Genomic DNA, 22,210 nt, shown 5'->3' with positions numbered 1-22,210 from the left:
TGGCGTGATAACGGTCGCCATTGACGGTTACGTTCTCACCGGCATCATTTTTGAATAAATATGGTCCAATGATTCCGCAGGCCCACAACCCACACCAAACCATTGTTTTTTGAATCGATAGTAGCTCTTGAATCACTTCAGGTTGCTCTTCGTCCCAAAGGCGGCAATTTTGCTTGTTTACATACTCATTGAAATAGAAATGGGCCTCATCGCTGAAGAAAATTTGGCTCGAATATTTTGGATCTTCTTGGAACTTTTTTGAAAATTTTAGCTGCAAGTCATGATCCCCTAATACATACAACTAAGCATGTTTACAAGCGTCTTCGAGTCCAAAACAATGAAATAAAAATAAAAACTGAAGCGCGGAAAGAAGGTGGGCAAACGTCATTTTATACGAAAGTAATTGGGAAGTGGGAATTCCCATTTTAAATTTCAAATTTGACAAACAAAAGAATTGTCAAAACAGAAACACAAATAGAAAGGTAAATAACAACAATGCACGACAAAAACATTAATCGCCTCAGGCAGCGAAATGCTAATTACTTTCCTTCTGCTCTATCAATAATAATTTTGTTTTATTGTTATTTCTGTAAAGTTTGTTGACTCACATTGTTGTTGCTTTAGTGATTTTTTACATTTTGTGCCGGTCGCAGCAGGTGAATAATGATGAGGTAAATTGGAATTTTATGCGCTTTTAGGTGTTTGTCTTGCTACTGCTCATAAAAATGGTGCTGTTGCTGTTGTTTGTGTATTTCTGGAGCATAACTCAGCGAACCGGATGCGCGATTCTTGTGGAATGCTGTCAAAATGAAATGTGGCTACTGTTAGACGGCCTTCGCACCGAATATTTTGATAATGGAAATTTGTATATTTTGCTGAATTTCTTTTACACCAACACACATACTCATGTTTTTACATATGTATGTGTGTTTTTGCTACGAATCTGCATTATTCATGCGCGCATATAAACTTTGAATTCTAAAACGCCACTTCTACACCGCCATTGGTTGCGGGTTCGGGTGAATGGCTGCTGTGTTTTGCATTTTCATGCGAGCTACTGGTTCTACGCCTTGTTTCTTTCGTTTACTTTTTATACCCTTAACGGGGCATTTTAAGTTTCGCTAGAAGAGGTATATATGAACTATATATCTAAATGTTCAGCGCGCCGAGCTTTGTCGATTGAACCATATACATAAGTTTGACCGTTCTCCTCAGTTTTCGAGTTACAGATCTGAAGTTTTCTACACGCCTTTTTCTCCTCAAGAAACTGCGTACTTGCTAGCATATACATATGTAGCTGCCACACGAACTGAAAGCTCCAGATCAAGTTTTTGTACGGAAAGCCTTTTTATTTGACAAGATATCTTCACGAGCTGTGGCATAAGTCATTATCCGAGTCAACTTTAGAATTTCCGAACATATTGTTCTGATCGAACCACTACAGCCTTTAGCTGTTATTCAAACTGGCCCATCAAAATCGACACATAGATCTTTTTGTACCTTTTTATGCTATACAAGAATGCACCTGTGAAGGCTATTAAAGCTTGCGAACTTAACGAGTTTAATACTTTTTTATAATTTTATTTTTATATGCGAAAATGAGTGATTTTGAGGCAAATATGTGCATGTTTGTCTAATTACTAAATAAATTAAAAATTGCATTTTATTTATCATTGATACTCCGTAATTAGGAGAGAAAGGTGGCACTGGGCGTTCCGGCGCCGCGTTAGAAGGCTTTGCGGCGTTTGTGGCGTGGTGTATGTGCGTGTATGTCTCTTATTTGGGATTCTCTCATCTAACCAAATTCTTAAATATTTTACTTAGGCCAAATATCAAATGGTCTATTTGCGCATATTTAAGTATGTCTGTATAAAGTATGTACATATGTATCTGTATAAATGTTTGTATGAAGTGGAACAATTACGCCTTTGCATTCTGTGTTTAAGATAAATTATTGCGCATTTTTATTGAATTTGCTTTAACGATGCCAATCATTTAAAACATATTTTATTATTGTTATTCAGTATCTGCGACATTTAATTTGCTGTCGTCAAAAGAATTAATGAGGTCCATGCTCTTTTAGACATAAAAACTCGCACTTGATGTTCTGCTTATTTTTCGGCATTGCGCGTGTTTCTAATCTAATTGTGAATGCTTTAACAGATTTGATATCGAAAAGTTTTGAATTGTAAAAATAGGCGTTTTTGACTAAAAGAGACCAGCCTCAAATACCATTTTATTACAAAAAGGTTGATAAAGTATTCCTTGAAAATTATTACAAATATGTTTTTTTTAATTCGCCCATTTGCACAGTGTACCAGATACCGAATATTTCTTGATAATATTTTGCCCTTGTCCCAACAAAGGAGTAAAATCGGATCAATGGATCCCCTAGCCCTCATATACCAAATTAAAACGTTCGAACTACCGATAGACTTTATACCATCTGATATATCGATCAATCTGATCCTTAATGACTCAAAGAGCATTTCTGTCTGGTAACAATAATTCGTGGTGCCAAAAATGGAAAACATCATTCGAAACTCCAACTCTTAGCATAACAGTACCCCACTTTTCCACTTACTTTTCCCAAATATTCTTAATATTTTAAATTTTATCCCTTTGGTTGAGTTTATATCAAATACAAGTATCTCTCATTTGGGTTAACTAAGTAGTCTGATTTTTATACCAATATCTCGGATATGAAATGAATTAATGAGGCTAAGTGAGTCTACGACATAATAATATTGAGTACACGTGTTCCTGGGCAAATTTGTCTGGATCAGGCGTAGTCGTACAACTGCCACGCCCACAAACTGCCGTTAAACAAAAAAGAGCTGTTGTTTGGCACAAGGCATTGAAGTAGCAAGAGTAACCTGTGTAAAAATTACGAAAAAGCGAGCTTGGCCATAAAAAAGATTAAATGTACATCTCTTCTAAACCACTTAAGCTAAAATATCCGAATTCCTTCAGGACAAATCACTTAAACAACGCTACCGACACTGTAATGATGAAATCTTTTGATAACACCGCCCACCTCCCATATAACGGTTTTATAAAAACGACGAAAAACGCGATAAGGAAATAAATAAATACTCCAGAGGCATAAAAATTTAATTTTGGGTTGAAACAAGAGGACTTTATAGGAACCGGGGTCAAAAATGGACTATGGGATGAATAACCATATCTCAGGACCTACTTGAACGATATCGACCAAATTTCGTATATAACGTTATCTTTGCATTCCCATAACCCTATTTTCATTTCCATCATATACAACTACTTTCCGAAATGGAAATGAATATATCGGGATAAAAATTTGTCCGAATAGTGCGCTTAAAGTAAGCCACTTTATGACTAAAAAGCTGCCAAATCGGACCAAAACTATTCATCCTAGATGCCGAATATGTGAATCAAAGTTCCATTTGCGAACTTTCAGAGCGAATCAGTTTCTATACATGTATATGTCTAATAGTATGTCTAATTTCTTTAGCTTCCATATACCTATTAGAAAGATTTTCGAACTTCCAGATGACTTCATATCGCATATATCGGCAAATGTTTGAGGTTTTTTAATCAAAATGAGAAACCGTGTTTTTGGAGTAAAGATGCATATTTGCATTGACCCCACATAACTTACAAACCTTATGCATCTAAAATATTTCTTATTACGAAGGTTTTGGTTACATTCGAAATAAATCGTTCTTTACTTTTTCAATATAAAAAATTTTGCCAACACCTGACATGCTTCTGTTTCTTTTTTTAAAATAGAAGGGAAATAAAATGTTTAGTTACACCCGAACTTCGAAATTAATTAGTCGCTTAATTTTATTTTATTTTCAAAAATTTATAGTGGACAAAATATTTTCAGATCTCGCCAATAGATAAGACTGTTATTGTTTGTATAAACACTGGCGCTTATTACTCACATTTCAGGGCAAAAAAATGGCATTCACAAGGTAAACAACTTTCTTATCGAACTAGTCTGGCGTTCCTTCTAGCCAATTAAATGCATAAAAACCACCGATTTCAGCTATATATGGATTGATGCGCAAAATGGGTTAATAAACCCGTGTTGCTTCTATTTCCTGCAGGTTAATGTTCTCATTTAGAAAGTGGTAAATTCCTTTGTTAGAGCTGCCAACTGCTATGACGTTTGCATGCAGAATAATTAATTTTTTCTGTTCAATAAAACATTTAATTTCACGATTGACAAATCTGTAGCAGATTCTCACAACAAATTTACTTTGCATTGAGTGCTTATAAAGTGCTTTATGCTAGTGGCTTGCTCGCATTTTGTTTAAATTTCGGAATCAGGTTTGTGCCTTAAGTCTTTTGTGCGACAATCGTACAGGTCAATCAAAGGCGCACAATTTTAATAGCTATGAATTGTGCAAGTGTGCAATGCTAAACATTGAAGTGCTTGGCGTAAAAATTTGCTGGTAAACAATTTAATTGAGTAATATAGAAATATTAATATTAATTTTTTGTGCATTCAACAAAATAAACACATTTGTTTTACGAAATTTTAAGCGGTATTAATTATTTATTTAGACAATCTATTAAGGCATTAATTGATTATTAAATGTGGTAGCTTTTTAACATTACCAGTTTTTGTATATGCTTTTACTTTTTTTTTACATATATATTTTTAATCGATTGCTTTTGTTCATTTCAGGGCAAGAAAAAATTATAATTAATTTCACACCAACGCAAGTAAATAATATTTATTTATAAAATTCAGATAGCTGTTTAAGCTGTAAAAGGAAACAAAAAATGTCACATATCCTAATAGAGGGTGTGCTCTCCAGATTTATTTAAAAAGAAAGATATACGTTGGCTTCTATTGAATTATTCATAAGCTCAAGACTCCAAATTATTGCTTTATGAATTGGGGGTATCAAAACGACGGGCTCACAACTGTACTTGTGTGATGTCTGCCACTGAGATAAGATTCCATACCTTACCTAATGGGTAGGAACTCGAAATTGATACCATCAATATATTTATTCCTTCAACGTGACTGATAACAGTTAAAACTTAAAAGCTGTTCATAATTTTTTCCGCCTTGAAACCTAACGCTGGGTGATTTGATTTTAAGTTTCGGCCATTGAACAGCGCGTTATACGTACCCTCGTATTGACGACGCTGCTCGAACCAACGATTTTTTTAGAGTAATTTTTTCTATGTGATATTCGACAGGCTGTGATCGCCGACTCTGACCAAAAAAATTAGTCCAATGGATTCAAATCTGGCCAAACGGCCAATCATTTACAGCTATGAAAGAAGGAATATGAACAAAATCCTGCTGGAAGAACCAATGCTGTCCATCGAAGAGAGTATTGCTTTGCTGCTTTACCACTAATTTTAAAACATGAAGATGGTACACTTTTGCCCCATTTTTAAATCATTCACACAAAAGTGAGGAGGTGTAATGTTATTGCAGGATACTCCTCAATAAACCATTAGTGCTGGATGGTGCGTCTTTGGAAGTTTTGCGTAGGTTTTGTCATTTTGCTTATTAAAAACTCCTTCAACAGTGAAATTTTTTCTTTTGATAAAGGATACTTTCATGGTCGTTGGTGCATTCCTTCACGTTGTTAACTTTGTGTTGATGTGATTTGAAACCGCTTGCATTTGTTGAGCCTTGTTTACTTTAAGCGCGTTGTCAGAAGGCTTTTATGTGGAGATCATCTCGAATAAGACTCGACATTGATCTGGTTGATATATATATTTTCTGCTTTCCAAGAATATTTCTGCGAATGCGTTCGTGAACAGTTTTTATGGCTGAATTGGTTCCAACAGCACGAGGACAATTACTTCGCTTCCTCGGTAAAAACATTTTGTTTTTTTTTTTTTTGTATCTGCTTTTGCCTGATACCCAGGGCCCTGATTTGTTTATACGAACATAAAAGAATTACGAAAAAAAATTCTAAAAACTTCAATAAAAAAATTCTTTCCCTTTATTTATGGTGTAGAAGAAACTGAAATTAAATATGCAGAAGTCAGACTCAATAATTGTGCCGACCGGTAATATAAATAAGTAGACACTGCATATAAATTTAATAAAAAACGGCATTTTTTAGCAAATTTGTCCTCGCGGTATGCATTGTAAACTTTGATACAGATTTAATCATAAAACTAAGCATATACAATAAATAGTTTCCTCCACAAACCTTTGTCTCGGGAATCAAAGAAAATTTATAGAAATATCTTATTATTGTATACTAATAATATTTATCGAAATTCGATGATTTACACACGATAATTACTGACTTAAATCTTCTCAATATCATACATAGTTATTTCTTCATTGGATCAGACAACATTCGCATTTTTCTTTTAATTGGACCCGGAGTTTGTTTACCACTTCTTTAAATACCTGCGTCGTCGCATTTTTCTAGTACAAGTTTGAGCAGGAGTGTAGATTATGTTACTTCCACCATTTGTGGTATGCGTCTTTATATTATTTGACAAAACAAGAATAAGGCGATATTTATTATATCAGCAATGATTTTGAGCATCCCACTTTGTGTGCGGAGTCACAAGGTTCGGGCTTTAAGTCCTCGCCTATAAGGCCGCTAGTCACGCATTTTCTTTGAGTTTAGTAAATATAAGGATTTCTTTATATTTTTTTGAAATTCTGCCGACACAAAGCAAAAAATATGATATTTTTAAAAGCACTTGAAATTGTTTATTTGCTTAAATGCTCATATAAAAATTTAAAATTTATTATGTGGTTAATAAAAATAACGAGTATCAAAGTCCATACCAACAAAGGAGTTTAGTAATTAAAATCAATTAATTTTTGATGACTTTAACGCATATTTTGGTAGCTCCGATTTCAAATTTTAACAAGAAAAAACGTTAACTTCGGTTGCACCGAAGCTAAATACCCTTCACAGGTGCATTTCTGTTAGTAACTATGTGCTCAGTTTGTATGAAAGCTATATGATATAGTAATCCGATCTGAACAATTTTTTCTGATATTACATTATTTCTATACATACATCCATACATACAATAACTCATACCAAATTTCGTTAAGATATATCGTCAAATGAGGAAGTTTCCCATACAAAAACTTGATTCCGATCGTTCACTTTGTATGGCAGCTATATGTTATAGTGGTCCGATATCGGCCGTTCCGGCAAATGAGCAGTTTCTTGAAGAGAAAATTACTTTTGTAAAATTTCAAAACGATATCTTAAAAACTGAGGGACCAGTTCGTATATATACAGACGGACAGACAGACAGACGGACATAGCTAAATCGACTCAGCTCAACATACTGATCATTTATATATATACTTTACAGGGTCTCCGATGCTTCCTTCTTGGTGTTCCAAACTTCGTGACAAACTTAATATACCCTGTTCAGGGTATAACTAGATGTAGCTAACAAGTCAAATTTATGGAGTGACACAAAGAAACTTGACATTTTTATGTTAGAACACGTAATTAGATATGTTTACTTTCAAGCCCACATTTATTACTTGTCGGCGATGGTATTTTGTTGACTAGACGTGATTGCTCATCCAGATTATTTGACTCCATTTATAAATAATGTTATGCACCAAGAAAACCAGTTCAATTTTATTGTTTTATTTATTTGATATCAAGTTCATTATGCCAGACAGAATTGGAGTTTGGGCTATTATACATATTATATATAAACATAATCAGCGAAACGCGTCGAATTATCCTTCTCTGTGCGTTCAGTGTTATTATCAACGTAAAACTCCAGTAAAAACTACTTGAGACACCAGTAACCGCGACGTTGTATGTATAAACTATTTGAAAAAAACGGCATTCTATTGTTTATTTTAAAGCCACATACGGCTTTTGATTTCAGATTGACAATCATTCATTAACTTTCTTATGGAACAAGTATTTTTCTGACTGGCAGGACCAGTGGGGTCCTCCATTGTGTATGAACATTAGAGCGGGACGCGCGATATTTAAAGCTTATAAAATTTTGTACAATAATTTTCATAAACATAATAAATTCATGCCGAAGATTAAGTCAAAAAATCGAAGTGTCGAATACTAAAATTTAATTTTTTGCTTTGTTTATTATTTGGAGATTAAAAACTTTAACAAATTCTCAGAATGAGATTAGTATATAATACGACTACAAATCTAAAATGACTCATAAACAGTAGATCAAAAATGTGAAACTGTAAAAATTTCATAACAGTTGTAAATTAGGCTTTCTTTTCGGTCAAATTATCAATACCTAACATACTTTTCTGTCAAATGTACTCGAAAAAAGTTTCGAAACAAAACCGTCGTAATCTTTATTTCTATATTGAAAGTCTTTAGATTTTCCAAATGGTTACTGGTTTTCATCAGAAGTTTATTAATATTTTGAATATAAATGAAAATTTGACCTTGCTCTTCGACGCGGACCAATGATTAAAAAAGTTAAAATTTTAGGTTGGGACGGAAACACGGAAAATTTTCGATTTGACAGTTGTTGGACTTTTTCTTTTTTATACTCTAGCAACATATTGCTTCAGAGTGCAATAATTTTATTCACCTAACATTTGTACGTTTCGCCTTTATTTATATAAATGATCATAATGACGAGACGAGTTGAATTTCGAGTGACTGTCTGTCTGTCCATGAAAACTGTAACTTGAGTAGATATCTTGATGAAACTTCGTATGCGCGTTTCTTGGCAAAAAAAAAATTACGAATCGGATCACTGCCACGGCCGCAAAGCGCCATTATCCGAAAATCTATAAAGTGCCATAACTAAGCATTAAATTATGATAAAAAAACTGTAATTTGGCATAGGAGATCGGAGTATAAAGGGGCACCTGTGAGTTTAATACAAATATCTCCTAAACTACTAAAGCTACAACAACCAAATTTGCCTAACGTAAATATAATAAGAACTCCTACCAACAGCTTGAAATCGGAAGATAACTCCGCTCATTCCTCATAGAATGATACTGTTCAACTACTAAAAGCGCAATAAATAAATAAATAAATACGCCAGAGACATTACATTAAATTCAACCAAAACTCTTCGACCCCCAGAGTCACGAGTATGTGGACTTTAGTATCCATAGTTGACTTTTGACTGAACATATCGAGTAATGTATGGGATACACAACTGAAATTCAGAGATAATCTTTTCCTGATAATAATATTTCTGCGTTTCAAAAATAGGTTGAATCGGATCACTACTTCCCTGAGCCCCCTTATACCTAATATAAAGATTTTCGAACTTCCGGGTGACTTTATACGGCAAATATCAGCCAATATGTGAGTTATGACATTGATGAAAATTGGGCGAGCGTGTTTAAATCTTAACAGCCTAAAATAGATAAAATTGGGCGAAAACTTGACTTAGCCCCCATATAATTATTATCAGGAGTTTTGAACATCCGCCTGACTTTACTCCATATGATTGGTGATTGTGTGTGAGGTACCTTAATGAAACTTAGGGAAAATTTTTTTCGTATGTGTCATGATAATAGATAAAATCGGATCGATACTTCCCTAACTCCCATATACTACATATAATGATTTTCCTTTTTCTAACAAATCTTATGCTGAATTTGTCAGTCAATGGATAAGTAATATATTCTTAAATTTCGATCGTCTGGTTGACGTATTACATCTTAAGGTACTTCCCTGGGTTTGTTTCCTGCGAGTTGCAAATGTTCGGTTATACCCGATCTTAGGTCTTCCATACTTTTGTTTCGATTCGAGTATTTTCTATGTACTTGAATATCTATGTTTCCAATATTTTATGAGTTATTCCGCCAATCATGATGGAAAAAGATTCAATAAATTAGAGAACATCAAAACCTGTTCTGCCGGCTTAGTCTCTAGAGCTATAAATGCTGTAACTAGCCTATATACGAGTACATATGCAGTGTCGGATAAAACTCATTGGACTAACTCGAGTCTCGCACATATTCCGTCATAAGTTTTTTGTAGATGCATTAGAAAAGTAGATTTTTTTGCAAAAGAAATAACGCATATTTTATATTAAGAAACAATTCAATTTTATTTTTCTTTTTTGTAAAATTTAAAATTATAACAGAAGGGAAAAAAGTAAAAATTTCGTGCGACATAACTCATTGGACTAACACTTTGATTATCGAAATAACAATTTCTGTATTAATTTACCGTTATCTGGCAGAAAAAGAAAGTTGGAAGTATAAATCGTAGATCAGACTTATTGGGATTGTTTATTTTAATGAGACTGCTGTAACTATCCCATATAAGTTATAACGAACCGAAAACATAGTGTTGAGTATTTTTGTATGTAATCCAAAAACAATTTTTTAAACAAGTGTACTAATTTATGGTTTTATGATTTTACGATGCGGTATGACAAATTGTGAGTCCCCAAATTGATTATTTAGTTACGCGCGTACTCAATGCCTTCCTAGCTTTTAACACTTTTTTTAAATGTGATATTTGCGTTAATTGAAAACCAAACTATTTTAATGGGATAATTGCTGATATCATTTGAAAAAAAAATCTAGAATTAATTAGAATTAGAACATTAAACATGTGTAGTCACATGCTAATGAGTATGAATGTAGATGCAAGTATTTGATCTGAGGTGTCAATCAACTTGTTGGGCGTTGAAATGGCCTTGGCTAAGTCAACAAACTGTTTACCAATTTTACTGATGCTAATTAAATGTGATGATGCCAAAAACGTATGTTATCATTAAGACCGACTTTTTATGCCACAACAGTAATTTAGAAATCTGAAAAATTGAAAACAAAAACAAGAAAACATGTTAACTTCGGCGTCATAGAAGCTAAAGTATCCCATACAGTTGCAAATTATAACGGGTGGGCCATATGAAATTTTAAATTTAAAAAGTCAATAAAAAACAAACGGCATGATATTTTTCAAAGGTCTAACATTTATTTAAAAGGTTGTTTTATGAAATTTATTTGTTGAAAACAATTTCGGACAAATGACCACCACGGCTGAGTTTACAGTAGCTAATCCGATCCACTAAATTTTGGAGTACTTTCTCGATGGTTTCAGGCCTTATGGCAGCTACAGCAGCTTGAATCTCGTACTTTAGATCTTGAATTGTTTCTGGATGGTTAGCGTAACATTTATCTTTAACAGCTCCCCACAGAAAATAGTCCAACGGAGTTGCTTCTGGGAGGCCAATTCACATCACCTCTTTTGCTGATTATGCGATTTTCGATGATAGGGCGTAAAAGATTGAGTGTAGCGTTTGCTGTATGGCACGTAGCGCCGTCCTGCTGGAACCAAATGTTGTCCAAGTCTTCCTCTTCAATTTGCTTCAAGAAAAATTCGGTTAATATTGCGCGATGTCGCTCACCATTGATGGTTACGGCGGTTCCTTCTTCATTTTCGAAGAAAGATGGGCCGATGATTCCACCAGACCAAAATCCGTACCATACAGTGATTCGTGCTGGGTACATTGGCTTCTCGACGATTACGTGCGGGTTTTCTGTGCCCCAAATGCGACAATTCTGCTTGTTAACGTAACCATCGAGGTGGAAATGAGCCTCGTCCAAAAAGATGATTTTTCGGTAAAATTGACCATCCTCGGTCAAACGATCTTCTGCCCAATCTGCGAACTGTTTTCCAGTTTTCTTCTTGTGAATAGCGACCCATTTCGTAAATTTTAGACTTTTTACTGAATATCTGTCACTTTCCGAATGGTATTTGACGTTTCCAATGTCGAAATATAGATAATTCAAATTTAAAACGTTAGATGGCTTTATAACATAAAGGAGTTTAAAAATATCTTTATTTTGATTCTGTACGTTCTGCTTATATGGCAACTATATGTTATAGTGGTCTCATATCGCTGGTTCCAACAAAGCAGCGTCTTTGTGCAAAGTTTCTGGTCGATATCTCAAAAACTGATGGACTAGTTTGCTTATATACAGACGGACATGGCTAAATCGACTCAGCTTGTTACGCTGACCACTTATATAAGTATCATTGTAGGTCTCTCACGTTTCCTTTTTGGTGTTAAAACTTCATGGCAAATTTAATGTACCTTGTTCAGGGTATAAATAGGTATGGCGCTTTCAATTGTCGAGATTCCTTTGCAAATTAACGGAATTTATTAAATTTGTGACATGAAGTGGAACAGATCTTATAAAAAACTAATAAAGTTGTAAAACGCGTTGTAAAAAAAGTACGTTTAGAACTCAATACTAAAGAATTTTTCACAAGTTGCTTGCTGACGTCTTTAACAGTTATAAATTTATATTATCGTTTTTATGGTTTTTAGCGCACATATACATACATATGTATGTATATTACACGTGTTTGTGTGTAATTCACCCAATTCACACCTCAATCGCCTCCAACAGCTTACTGCATGTCCTGGACTTAGGCATGCGGAAAAATAATTCACAAGCTGGTGCCAAAATTCAACAAGCCTGAAGTTCACGCCAGACCACAATTTGTCACTCGACAGCTATTCGCCAGAATTTCTAATGAATTTTGTTGAATTTCAGTTGAAATCGTTGATAATTCACAGTCTAAAAATATCAATTGATTTCGCTTTTTCCATCCTCATTTAATGAATACTAACCTGAACTATGAGTTTGCACATTTTTGTAGAAGATGCATGCATACATACTTATGTATGTAAATAGTTCCCGCGAACATCACGCAATAGTGATAAAAACAGAAAACGACGAACAGAGCACACAACAACAAAATGACAGTAAAATAGTCGCAGGCCGTTAATAATAGCATGACAATGCCACTGGGGAATCCGCTAACAGAAAAACAAAACACAACAATTTTAATAACTCAAATAACACAGAGATCAAAGGTGAACAGAAAGAGTTTGAGCATGGTTGAGAGAAAGTATAGAGATGTAGTTAAAATCTCTTATAGTTTATGGGATTTGGCAAAAATATTATTTTGAGCTAACTACTGATACATATCTGTAAGCGTATACTAATGTACATACTATACATATATCTAACAAGAATATGTTGCCAATCATTAAAAAAAAAAAAAAAAAATTATGCCACAAAAAATGAGTTGTTGAAGTCATCCACAAATAAAGTGATGGGTCAAAAATGCTGAATCACCGTAGAATAAAACTCAAGTGCAGGCATATAAAAGTGATTCGGTGGCTTACACCAAAGTCAGACAATTACCGTCATAAGTGGCTCTTGAAAAAAAAGTTATAAGTGTTGGTTTCTTAATGAGAGGGAACTTTTTATTAGACAGAATTATGGAAAAATTATATAGCTGTAAGCACAAGAAGCGAATAGCGTTCGATTTGCCAAGCTCTGAGAGTAGCGATTCTAACAAACCAAAACAGCAGTTGAAAATAGACTGACAGCAAGTTGTAATTACTGCAACTATTGCGCTAGCTCTGTTAGATGCATATATTTTGGTAAGACAGTGTCAATAGATAGCAATCAGAAAAATGACGAGTCGAATACAATAGTTTTTTCCAGTTGGAGTGATAGAAAAATTAAATGGTTCTTGCCTTCATGACAGCTAAAATGGGGAGACTTTGCTTACATTTGGTAAAAAAATGTTGACAGTTCGTTTCATTTATGACGTAGCGTGTCGCAATCTTGTCTGTATTATCCTTGTTTTGTGTTCTTTGCAATGTAAGGCAAAGAAATAAACAATGTATAGTATATAAAAAGCTTTAGGCCTCTATAAACGAAAAGACCCGTCAGTTCTCTAGATTAAACAATATATCGTCACCTGAAATTCAAAATAACGTATCATCAAAAAATTCGAAATTGAGTGTCTTATTGATTATCATTCACTACTTCAAATTACATACATAATATTACATATGTTCAACATTTCCTGGTTCTGCGGTCAGATATGAACCAGTTTTAACCAATATTAAAAATTTGTTTCACTCATGTTCCATTTTATGTCGTGTTTAATTCATGCCACTGTAAATCCGAAAATACGTTATTTTGCATTTCAGGTGACGATATGTATTTTCAACAATTGTTCCATGTTTACGTTCGTCCAATAGTGCTTTCAGCTAGAGTCATAAACTTGTTCCAACGAATCGTGTAGTGAAGTCTGTATATTGAGTTCGTAGAAATATTTAAGGGCCGGAAATAAAGTTATAGCATTGAAGATACCTCAAAAGGTGTTTGCTGAGATCGATTTAACATAGTATATACATCTTCAAACTCATGTTTCCAAGTTGGACAGTGCGAAAGAGAGAGATTAAAAGTTAAGTAGAAGAGAAATTACAATAGCCTTTTTTTACAGACGCGCGGGTGGTGTCAAGCTGACATGTTATTTTTGTTCAGTATTGTTAGGCAATTGATCATGGAAAGACTTACGCTTGAACAACGTCTAAAAATCGTTCAACTCTATTACGAAAATTCACGTTCTGTAATTTATGTGTTTCGCGCACTTTGTTCAACTTATGGTCAACATAATTGGCCTACTAAGCGTACCATTCGCAACGCCATCACCCAACTTGAGACATAGAAGCGATTCGGAGCCGTTCGCAGCAATCCGGATTGACGTAAGAAACGACTTGGCGCATTTTACATCGAGTTGTTAAATAAGAAGCATACAACATACAGCTTGTGCAAGAACTGAAGCCGATCGACCCTTCCAAGCAAGATCGCTACGCTCTATGGGCTCTTGAAAAGTTCCAAGAAGATTTGACGTTTTCGAGCCAAATTTTATTCAGCGATGAGACCCATTTCTATCTCAATGGGTATGCAGACAAGTAAAATTGCCGCCTTTGGGACCAATAGCAGCCTGAAGAGAACGTAACTGCCAATGGCGACCGTTATCGCGCCATGATAACCGACTATTTGATGCCTGAAATTGAAACTCGTGATTTCGGCTACATTTGCTTTCAACAAGATGGCGCCACTTTCTACACATCGTATCAACCACTGGACTTATTAAGAGAAGGCTTCGGTGAGCAGATACTTCCACGCTTTGCACTGGTCGATAGGCCACCAAAATTGTGTGATATCACACCGTTAGACTTTTTCTGTAAGGATATGTAAAGTCTAAAGTCTATGCGGGCAATCCCGCTTCGATTAAGGCCCTGGAGCAAAACGTCACGCGTGTTATTCGCCAGTTACGAGTCGAAATGCTCGAATAAATCATCGAAAAATGGACTCAACGAATGGATGGAGACGTGGCCACAACCAACATTTGCAACATATAATCTACGAAAAATAAATGCCAAAGATTGTTCGAATGATAATAAACATTTCCTAATAAAATTTAAAGTTTATGTGTTTTTTTCTTTAAAAAAGTAAAGAACCTCGAAATGGATCACCCTTTATTTACCCCAGCATTTTTTTGCGAGTATCTGGTGAAAATTGATGTTAATTTTTACATCTACGGTTACAGTAAGTTGATCTTGAAAAATATATTACTTAAAATTTAATTGGGCTCTAATAGTTTATAGCTAGAAATAAGAACGTTTTAAAATTCATAATCACTAATTTTTACCAAACAAAACACTGTGCTTCGCTTCGCAAATACAGTCTCATGATGACGTTGATCAAAACTCTCCACGGCAGCAAGAGAAGCATGTGATATCTGCAGATGAAGCAAACATCGTTCTCTCCGTTGAGCGAGCGTTGCCGAGTGTATTCACCGTTGATGTTGTGTTGCAGATTGATATTCGGTGAATGGTAAATATTTGTGTTGATGCTGATAAACTGGTCTGGCGCGCCGCGTCGTTCCAATTAATTAGCGATTTGTCAAGCGTATAAAATCTGTATTAAGACTTTCAAACATCTTCGCATCGGTCCAACCGCCGCCAACCGATTAATCCCGCATTCGCGGCGGCTCCAGCCAGACGCGTTGCGACCTGTTTCGCTCGTTGACACCGCACTGTCCCACTTTGGTGTTGGTGCTTTTTCCAAATTTATAGCCGAGAAAATTCAGAGTAGCCACCGGAATTCGCTTATGCACAGCGTTGGAATTGTGATAAGCCTTCCCTCCCAACCGTTCTGTTCACTGACGTCAAAATATTTGTTGCTTCTTGTTGTTGTCTTATTGTAATAAATAAATGCGAAATTCTTTGTGTCGCCAGTCTCAGGTTTTATTTTGTTCTAGTCGCACAAATCCGCTTGACCACTAACCATAGTGTGGTTGTTGTGGTGATATTTGTTTAGTTCCTTGGAATTCTGTTTTCGATTATTAAGCGGATGATGTTTTGTGTTTTTGTTTATATTTTTGCTGTTTTTTGCGGTGTTGATAAGTTCGCATAATTTCCGTGGATTCTGGACTTTAGGCTATGAATAATTTTGATTTTTTAGAAAAAATTTAAATTCCTCGACGTCAAATATAGTATATCATGAAATTATGGAATTCAACGAAAATATTTTGATTACATGCGTTTTGTTTATTGCAAAGACCAAAAGCAAAAGCAAGACTTTCATTATAATTTTTTTTTTATTTCTTGTAATATTAAATCAAAAACTTGTGTAAAGTTCGCAATAGGTTTGCTGCTATTTTTTGTTTTCATTAAAAGGCGCATTATACAATGGCATGAATTATTTTACGAAGAATTCTAAAATTTCCTAACTGAGGATCCAAAATATCGGGGGTTTGAAAAGAAGTTTTGTGAGACAGTTAAAGATTTTTGTGTAGGGTTTGAATTAGTTTTGTTTCAACGTTTCAAGTAAAATTTTGGTTTGAAAATTTAGCTGAAATGTTAAGTATGAACCTACATAAATTGTAATTGAACTCTCGGTACGACGGAAGTCCAACAAAAGGAAGCATTTTAACAGGTGTGACGTCAAAAGTCTATGCAGACAATCCCGCTTCGATTCAGGCCTTTGGAGCAAAACAACACGCGTGTCATTCGTTAGTAACCAGTCGAAATAAATGAGTCATCGAAAGTCGTACTCAATGGGTGAACCATCTGAGACGTAGCCGCGGCCAACATTTGAAAATAATAATCTTAGAAAAATAAATGCCAAATAGTGTTCTTTCAAATGATAATAAACATTCCCATTAAATTTGAAGTTTCTGAGTGTTTTCTTCAAAAAGTAGGGACCCTCGAAATGGATCACCTTTTATAATCAATCATTTAATTTATATGTGGAGCTTTCCAGTCGTTGGTTCCCATTCTCATTCTCGAAATAATACTTATGTACTCCATATCCAGTTTTATAGGACAAAGCTCCCATTTTAGAGATGATTGAATTGACAGAGCACATTTTAGATCCGTTGTACACGAATATGTTCTGCATCTTCCAGCAATTTCAGTAGTCCGAACTGGAGGTGTAGGTGTGTAGTGTTTGGAGGTTTGCAAATTCAGTTAGGTTATATAATAAAATAGATAAAAAGGAGCAAGCGCTTATGCCACTATACAAGCTGCGTTCCAAAGTAAACAGGACTTAAAAAAAAACAGAACAAATGCAAAATCAATTTATTTTCAAAATAGTTTCCTTCTGCTTCAATACAGCTTTTTGCACGGTCAAAAAGCATGTCGAACGAGTGTTTTAGCTTGTTGGCCGGTATGGCCGCCAGTATGCTGGTGCAAGCCTTTTGAATGGCCTCTACGTCTGCATAAAGCTTTCCTTTCATGGGCAAATGCATTTTTCCGAAAAGGAAGAAGTCGTACGGTGCCATATCAGGTGAATACGGGGAGTGGTTAATGGTTAAAATGTGATTTTTGGTCAAATAATCGGTCACAAGCGTCGATCGATGAGACGGATTCTGAGCAATTCAAACCGTGCACACACCTTTCGTAAGCCCAAATGTTCGGTCAAAATGCGATAAATCGATGTTTTGAAGATGTTCCATTCCATTTCTATGAATTTCAATGATGATTTCGGCTGATTTTTGATGAGTTCACGCACAGTTTCGATGGAATTTCCGGTGATCACGGATTTTGATTGGCGCACATGTTGATCGTCATTTATGTCCTCACGACCACTTTGAAGACGTTGAAACCACTCGTGCACTCTGCTACGGGATAGGCAATCATTGCCATAAACTTGTTTCATCAATTGAAACGTTTCGGTAAAAGTTTTACCAATTTTAAAACAAAATTTAATGTTGGCTCTTTGTTCGAAGCTCATTTTCGCACCGATAACACAAACATACTGACACTTAAAACGCAATAACTTCACTTCCAATCAATGAAATGTCATGAAATTTTCACTGGACAATCAGTAAAGATAGCAGATTCTAACGCATTAGTCGACATATAGATGGCACCACCTGTTTACTTTGGAACCCATTTTGTATAGAGGAATGAGACAATGTTGATTTCTGAGTTCTAGTATCATCATCATTGGAGGATGGAGCCATGTGAAAAAGTTCACTCAAGTGAGAAAAATTCTCAATGCTTAACCGACCAAAATTGAAAGAAGTACGATTTAAGGGTAGGCTATACGTTGCTTTTGTTGATGTGACATGTGACGAGATGCGTAAAATCACTCTTGCAGATGAAACAATTGAGAAGCAATTGGGAAGAAACTTAGCGTTTTATACTGTTTATGGAACAGAAGGATAACAATATCTGGGTGTTTAAGGAAAAATTCGCGAAATCACTAGGCTGGGACGAGGTACTGTGCGAACTGCAGGTACGCCGGCATGAACACGTCTTTATAACGGATACTGGCGGTATAGAGTTAGGAGAAAAAGACTTGTGTGCACTTTTTGTTCTAAACTGGCTATCATTGATGAACTTGACAAACCTTCCACAGATTAGTACAGTGACATTCAAGAATTAAAATGGAAATATGAGTTGAATTAATTTATCATTATCCAGTAGATTTGGGAGTTCAAAATGCTTATGAACTATATATGTATGTTTACGTTACGTAGCTACAAACATGACTAAATGATTTTTATATAAGAATTAGAATTAGTCAGGCATTCACTTTTGCTTCCATTAAAATTGATAATAATGTGATTCAAGGAATGTTTGACATAAATATTTACATACATATATCCAATTATATGTATGTAAGTAACTAAGTGCATATAAGACTCGTATTGGAAGCAGCACTACGCTCTAAATGATATTGCCAAAAAAACCTAAAATAAAATAATAAAAAAAATGGGAAAATACCACAGAGAAGTGAGGCAAATGAAACACGATACGATCGTCACAACAACGCTGCCGTCGAACTTGTTCGCTATCTCCGACGCAACGACTCGTTGGACGCTAAGGCTCGCGCTGAGTTTGGGGATATGTCAGCTCGCCGCCGAGCTGTGAACGCTGTGAGCGCCAACACTTCGGTCGAGTTTGCGTCTCAGAAGTTAATTCGCAACAGCGAAAATAACAAAGTAAAAAACAAAAGCAAAAAACACAAACAATAATAACACAAAAAAAGGTGGGCAAACGAAAAATGGCGCAACAAAAAACGACCGGCAAATTTAGCGGATCTCAGTGAGTTTCGAAATAAAATTTCACGTCTCAGTTAGAATGAGCTTAGATTTAAGCGAGAGTTTGAGGCGAGAAGACCTTGCAAAATATTCACACAATTCGGACAATTATTGACAACAACAACACAAGTGAAAGTCGAAGAAGAAAAATTCAAAACTTTTTCAAAACAAAATACTAAATAATCGAAAATTGTTTGTTCAAAAATAAAGAAAGAAAGCAAGTGCTGAATAAAGAAGTGCGCGTTAGTACAAAAAGACTTACTGCAAAAGTGCAAATTAATTAGCAAAGTAAAACCCAAAATGAGTTTTCAAAGAACATTATTGGCTGTGCTGCTTAGTTGTGCCGCAATGGATACACTAATCGGTCCACAGACTGTGCAGGGCTTTGCCCTCGGTCAATCGAAATACGGACGCATCGAGAAGTTCCCCTACCAAGTGATGCTGATCGGCAAACAGTTGTGGCGCAAGCGCATACTCTGCGGCGGCACGCTGCTCGATCAACGCTGGATACTCACCGCTGGCCATTGCACCATGGGCGTCACACATTTTGACATCTACCTGGGCGCGCTCACCATCGAAGATGGCGCCGAAACGGGACGCTTGGTGCTGCGCTCGAATAAATTCATCGTGCATGAAGGCTTCAATCCCGACACAGCGGCCAATGATATCGCGCTCGTCAAGCTGCCCATAGATGTAGCCTTCACAGCGCGCATACAACCCGCCACGCTGCCATACCTCAGGCGCAACGATGCGCTGACCGGCGCCAAAGTCGTTGCTACCGGCTGGGGTGCCAACAATGAGATGTCCAACTACAACCCCATGCAATACACCGAACTGCGTGTGATCTCCAATCAGGAGTGCGCCAATGAATTCGATGTGGTGACAAGCGGTGTGCTCTGTGCGAAAGGCTTGCGCGACGAAACCGTCTGCTCCGGCGACTCTGGCGGTCCACTCGTGCTGAAGAATACGCAAACTGTCGTTGGTATTACGAGCTTCGGACCCGCCGATGGCTGTGAGACGAATATACCCGGTGGCTTCACGCGCGTCACACACTATTTGAATTGGATCGAAGCGAAAACAGGCCGACTGGCACAGAACATGCAAAAAGTGTCAGAACAAAGCGCGCAGGTGCAACGTCTGCAACCGGTGGCACAGCACGCGCAGGCGCTCATGCGCAATGCTGTGCGACTCAACGAGAATGTGGTGTAACTTAGGGCGCCAGCAGGCGTGTGGGTGGGGAATTGCGAAATTTTCAAGGGGAGAATTTCGAAAAATTCGTGTCTTTTGACTGACTGAAAACAAAGCTTTAACTAGTGATTTTTAACTCGTATTTATTATTAACTATAAAGAATGTGTAAATACTCATGTTAGAAAGGAAGAAAAATTTTAGAAAAACAAGCGAGTGTTAGACAATGATGCGCCCGGCTTGAGCTGCATAGCGCTCTGGCGCTCGGTAGTGATTCACTCGTGAAAGCGCTCTGACGCAAAATACCGTTTATCAGCGCGCACAGACGACACAAACGCGCTCTTGTGTGTGTGTGTGACAAACGGGACTCGTTCGACGCGTTCTTTCAAGTGTCCAGTTGCTGGCGCGCGTCATTAAAACTGCTCGCAATTAAGCGATTTTAAGTGAAATGCTTTATGAAATAAGCCCACATACACATACTTACATACTTACGTTTAAGTAATATATTGTACTACGAATTGGAAGATTGTGATATTTGTGAATAGTGTTTAATAGCAAAAATAATGTGCAGGTGTGCCTGTGTGTGTGTGCACTTGATTTGTGTTCAATTAAAAAAAAATTGTTTGATGCAATGTTTCACTTAAAATTAATATTATTATAAATACGCACACACACACATGCACATATACACTTATATAGTTTTAAGCATGATATTTAATGTATTATTTATTTTAATTAATTGCACGAAAGGAATTACGTGTTTGCGCATAACGTTATTTCTTGGTTTTCTGCTTTTATATACATAAACTCACACACACACACAAACGTATGTATCGTGTGTTTTTTATCAACGCAAACTAAATGAAATTTAATGAGTTAAAAGACAAAAACAAGTTATACGGTTATCAGCAAACAATTAATATTCATATTTACATATTCTAACGTATAAATATACACATATACATATATAAGAACAAAACAACAAAAACAGAAATAAAACAAATTTAAATTCAAACAATATTTTAAGCAAAATTATTTCGGGTTTTTCAATCCGCGACTAGTTACACGTGCAATTGGAAATTTATTGGGCGGGTCTACTGGGTATTTTACATACAGCACTTGTATACATAGATACATCCTATATAAGTATTATATACAATGTGGCAGTTCTGGTTCCAGGTGATAATTGATTGCTGCGAGAATGGTTGTTTTCAACGTTGCGGAGACGAACTTTAAGGTCGAATGAATCAGTAAGAGTGAACAGCGGTAACGGAAGAAATAGTGCGAACAGTGACATTTTGATACCTTTTCGGTGAAAAAAAAAATTATGATAAATAAAATGGAGCGTGTCATTCGGCAGGTTGTTGAACTGTGCTTTAAATGTTTTATGTATTTCATATATTTAAAAGCAAATTTGAAGAAAATGAAGAAGTCTGTACGAAAAATGAAGGTTGCAGAAAAAATTGAGCAAATCTAAAATTAAATAATTAAATAAAAATTAACACAAAAATATTTAATATTAAAAAAAAAAATTAAATCAAAATTAACTTATTTACGAAAATATATATTACTTTGTTGATAATAATAATATATAAAAATTCAAAAATAAAAAATTAACACAAAAAATAATTATTTTCCAAAAAATTTGTGATTAATGCAA

The 22,210-nt window shown here is 35.6% G+C and overlaps 1 protein-coding gene across 1 annotated transcript; it reads left to right on the top strand.

The window, feature by feature from the left end:
* The first annotated feature begins 19,432 nt into the window (after positions 1 to 19,432).
* Positions 19,433 to 21,902, top strand: LOC126762608 (brachyurin). The gene has a single exon (XM_050479482.1). The coding sequence runs from the start codon at positions 19,665 to 19,667 to the stop codon at positions 20,571 to 20,573; it is 909 nt and encodes a 302-aa protein (XP_050335439.1). The 5' UTR covers positions 19,433 to 19,664; the 3' UTR covers positions 20,574 to 21,902.
* The last annotated feature ends 308 nt before the right edge of the window (positions 21,903 to 22,210 follow it).

Source organism: Bactrocera neohumeralis, chromosome 6, assembly GCF_024586455.1.
Source record: "Bactrocera neohumeralis isolate Rockhampton chromosome 6, APGP_CSIRO_Bneo_wtdbg2-racon-allhic-juicebox.fasta_v2, whole genome shotgun sequence".
Classification (NCBI taxonomy): domain Eukaryota; kingdom Metazoa; phylum Arthropoda; class Insecta; order Diptera; family Tephritidae; genus Bactrocera; species Bactrocera neohumeralis.
Note: the sequence above shows the minus strand (reverse complement) of the source record. Positions and strands in the feature narration are given on the sequence as shown.

Coding starts and splice junctions, on each gene's coding strand:
- LOC126762608 (XM_050479482.1), top strand. CDS start 19,665: ATGAGTTTTCAAAGAACATTATTGGCTGTGCTGCTTAGTTGTGCCGCA.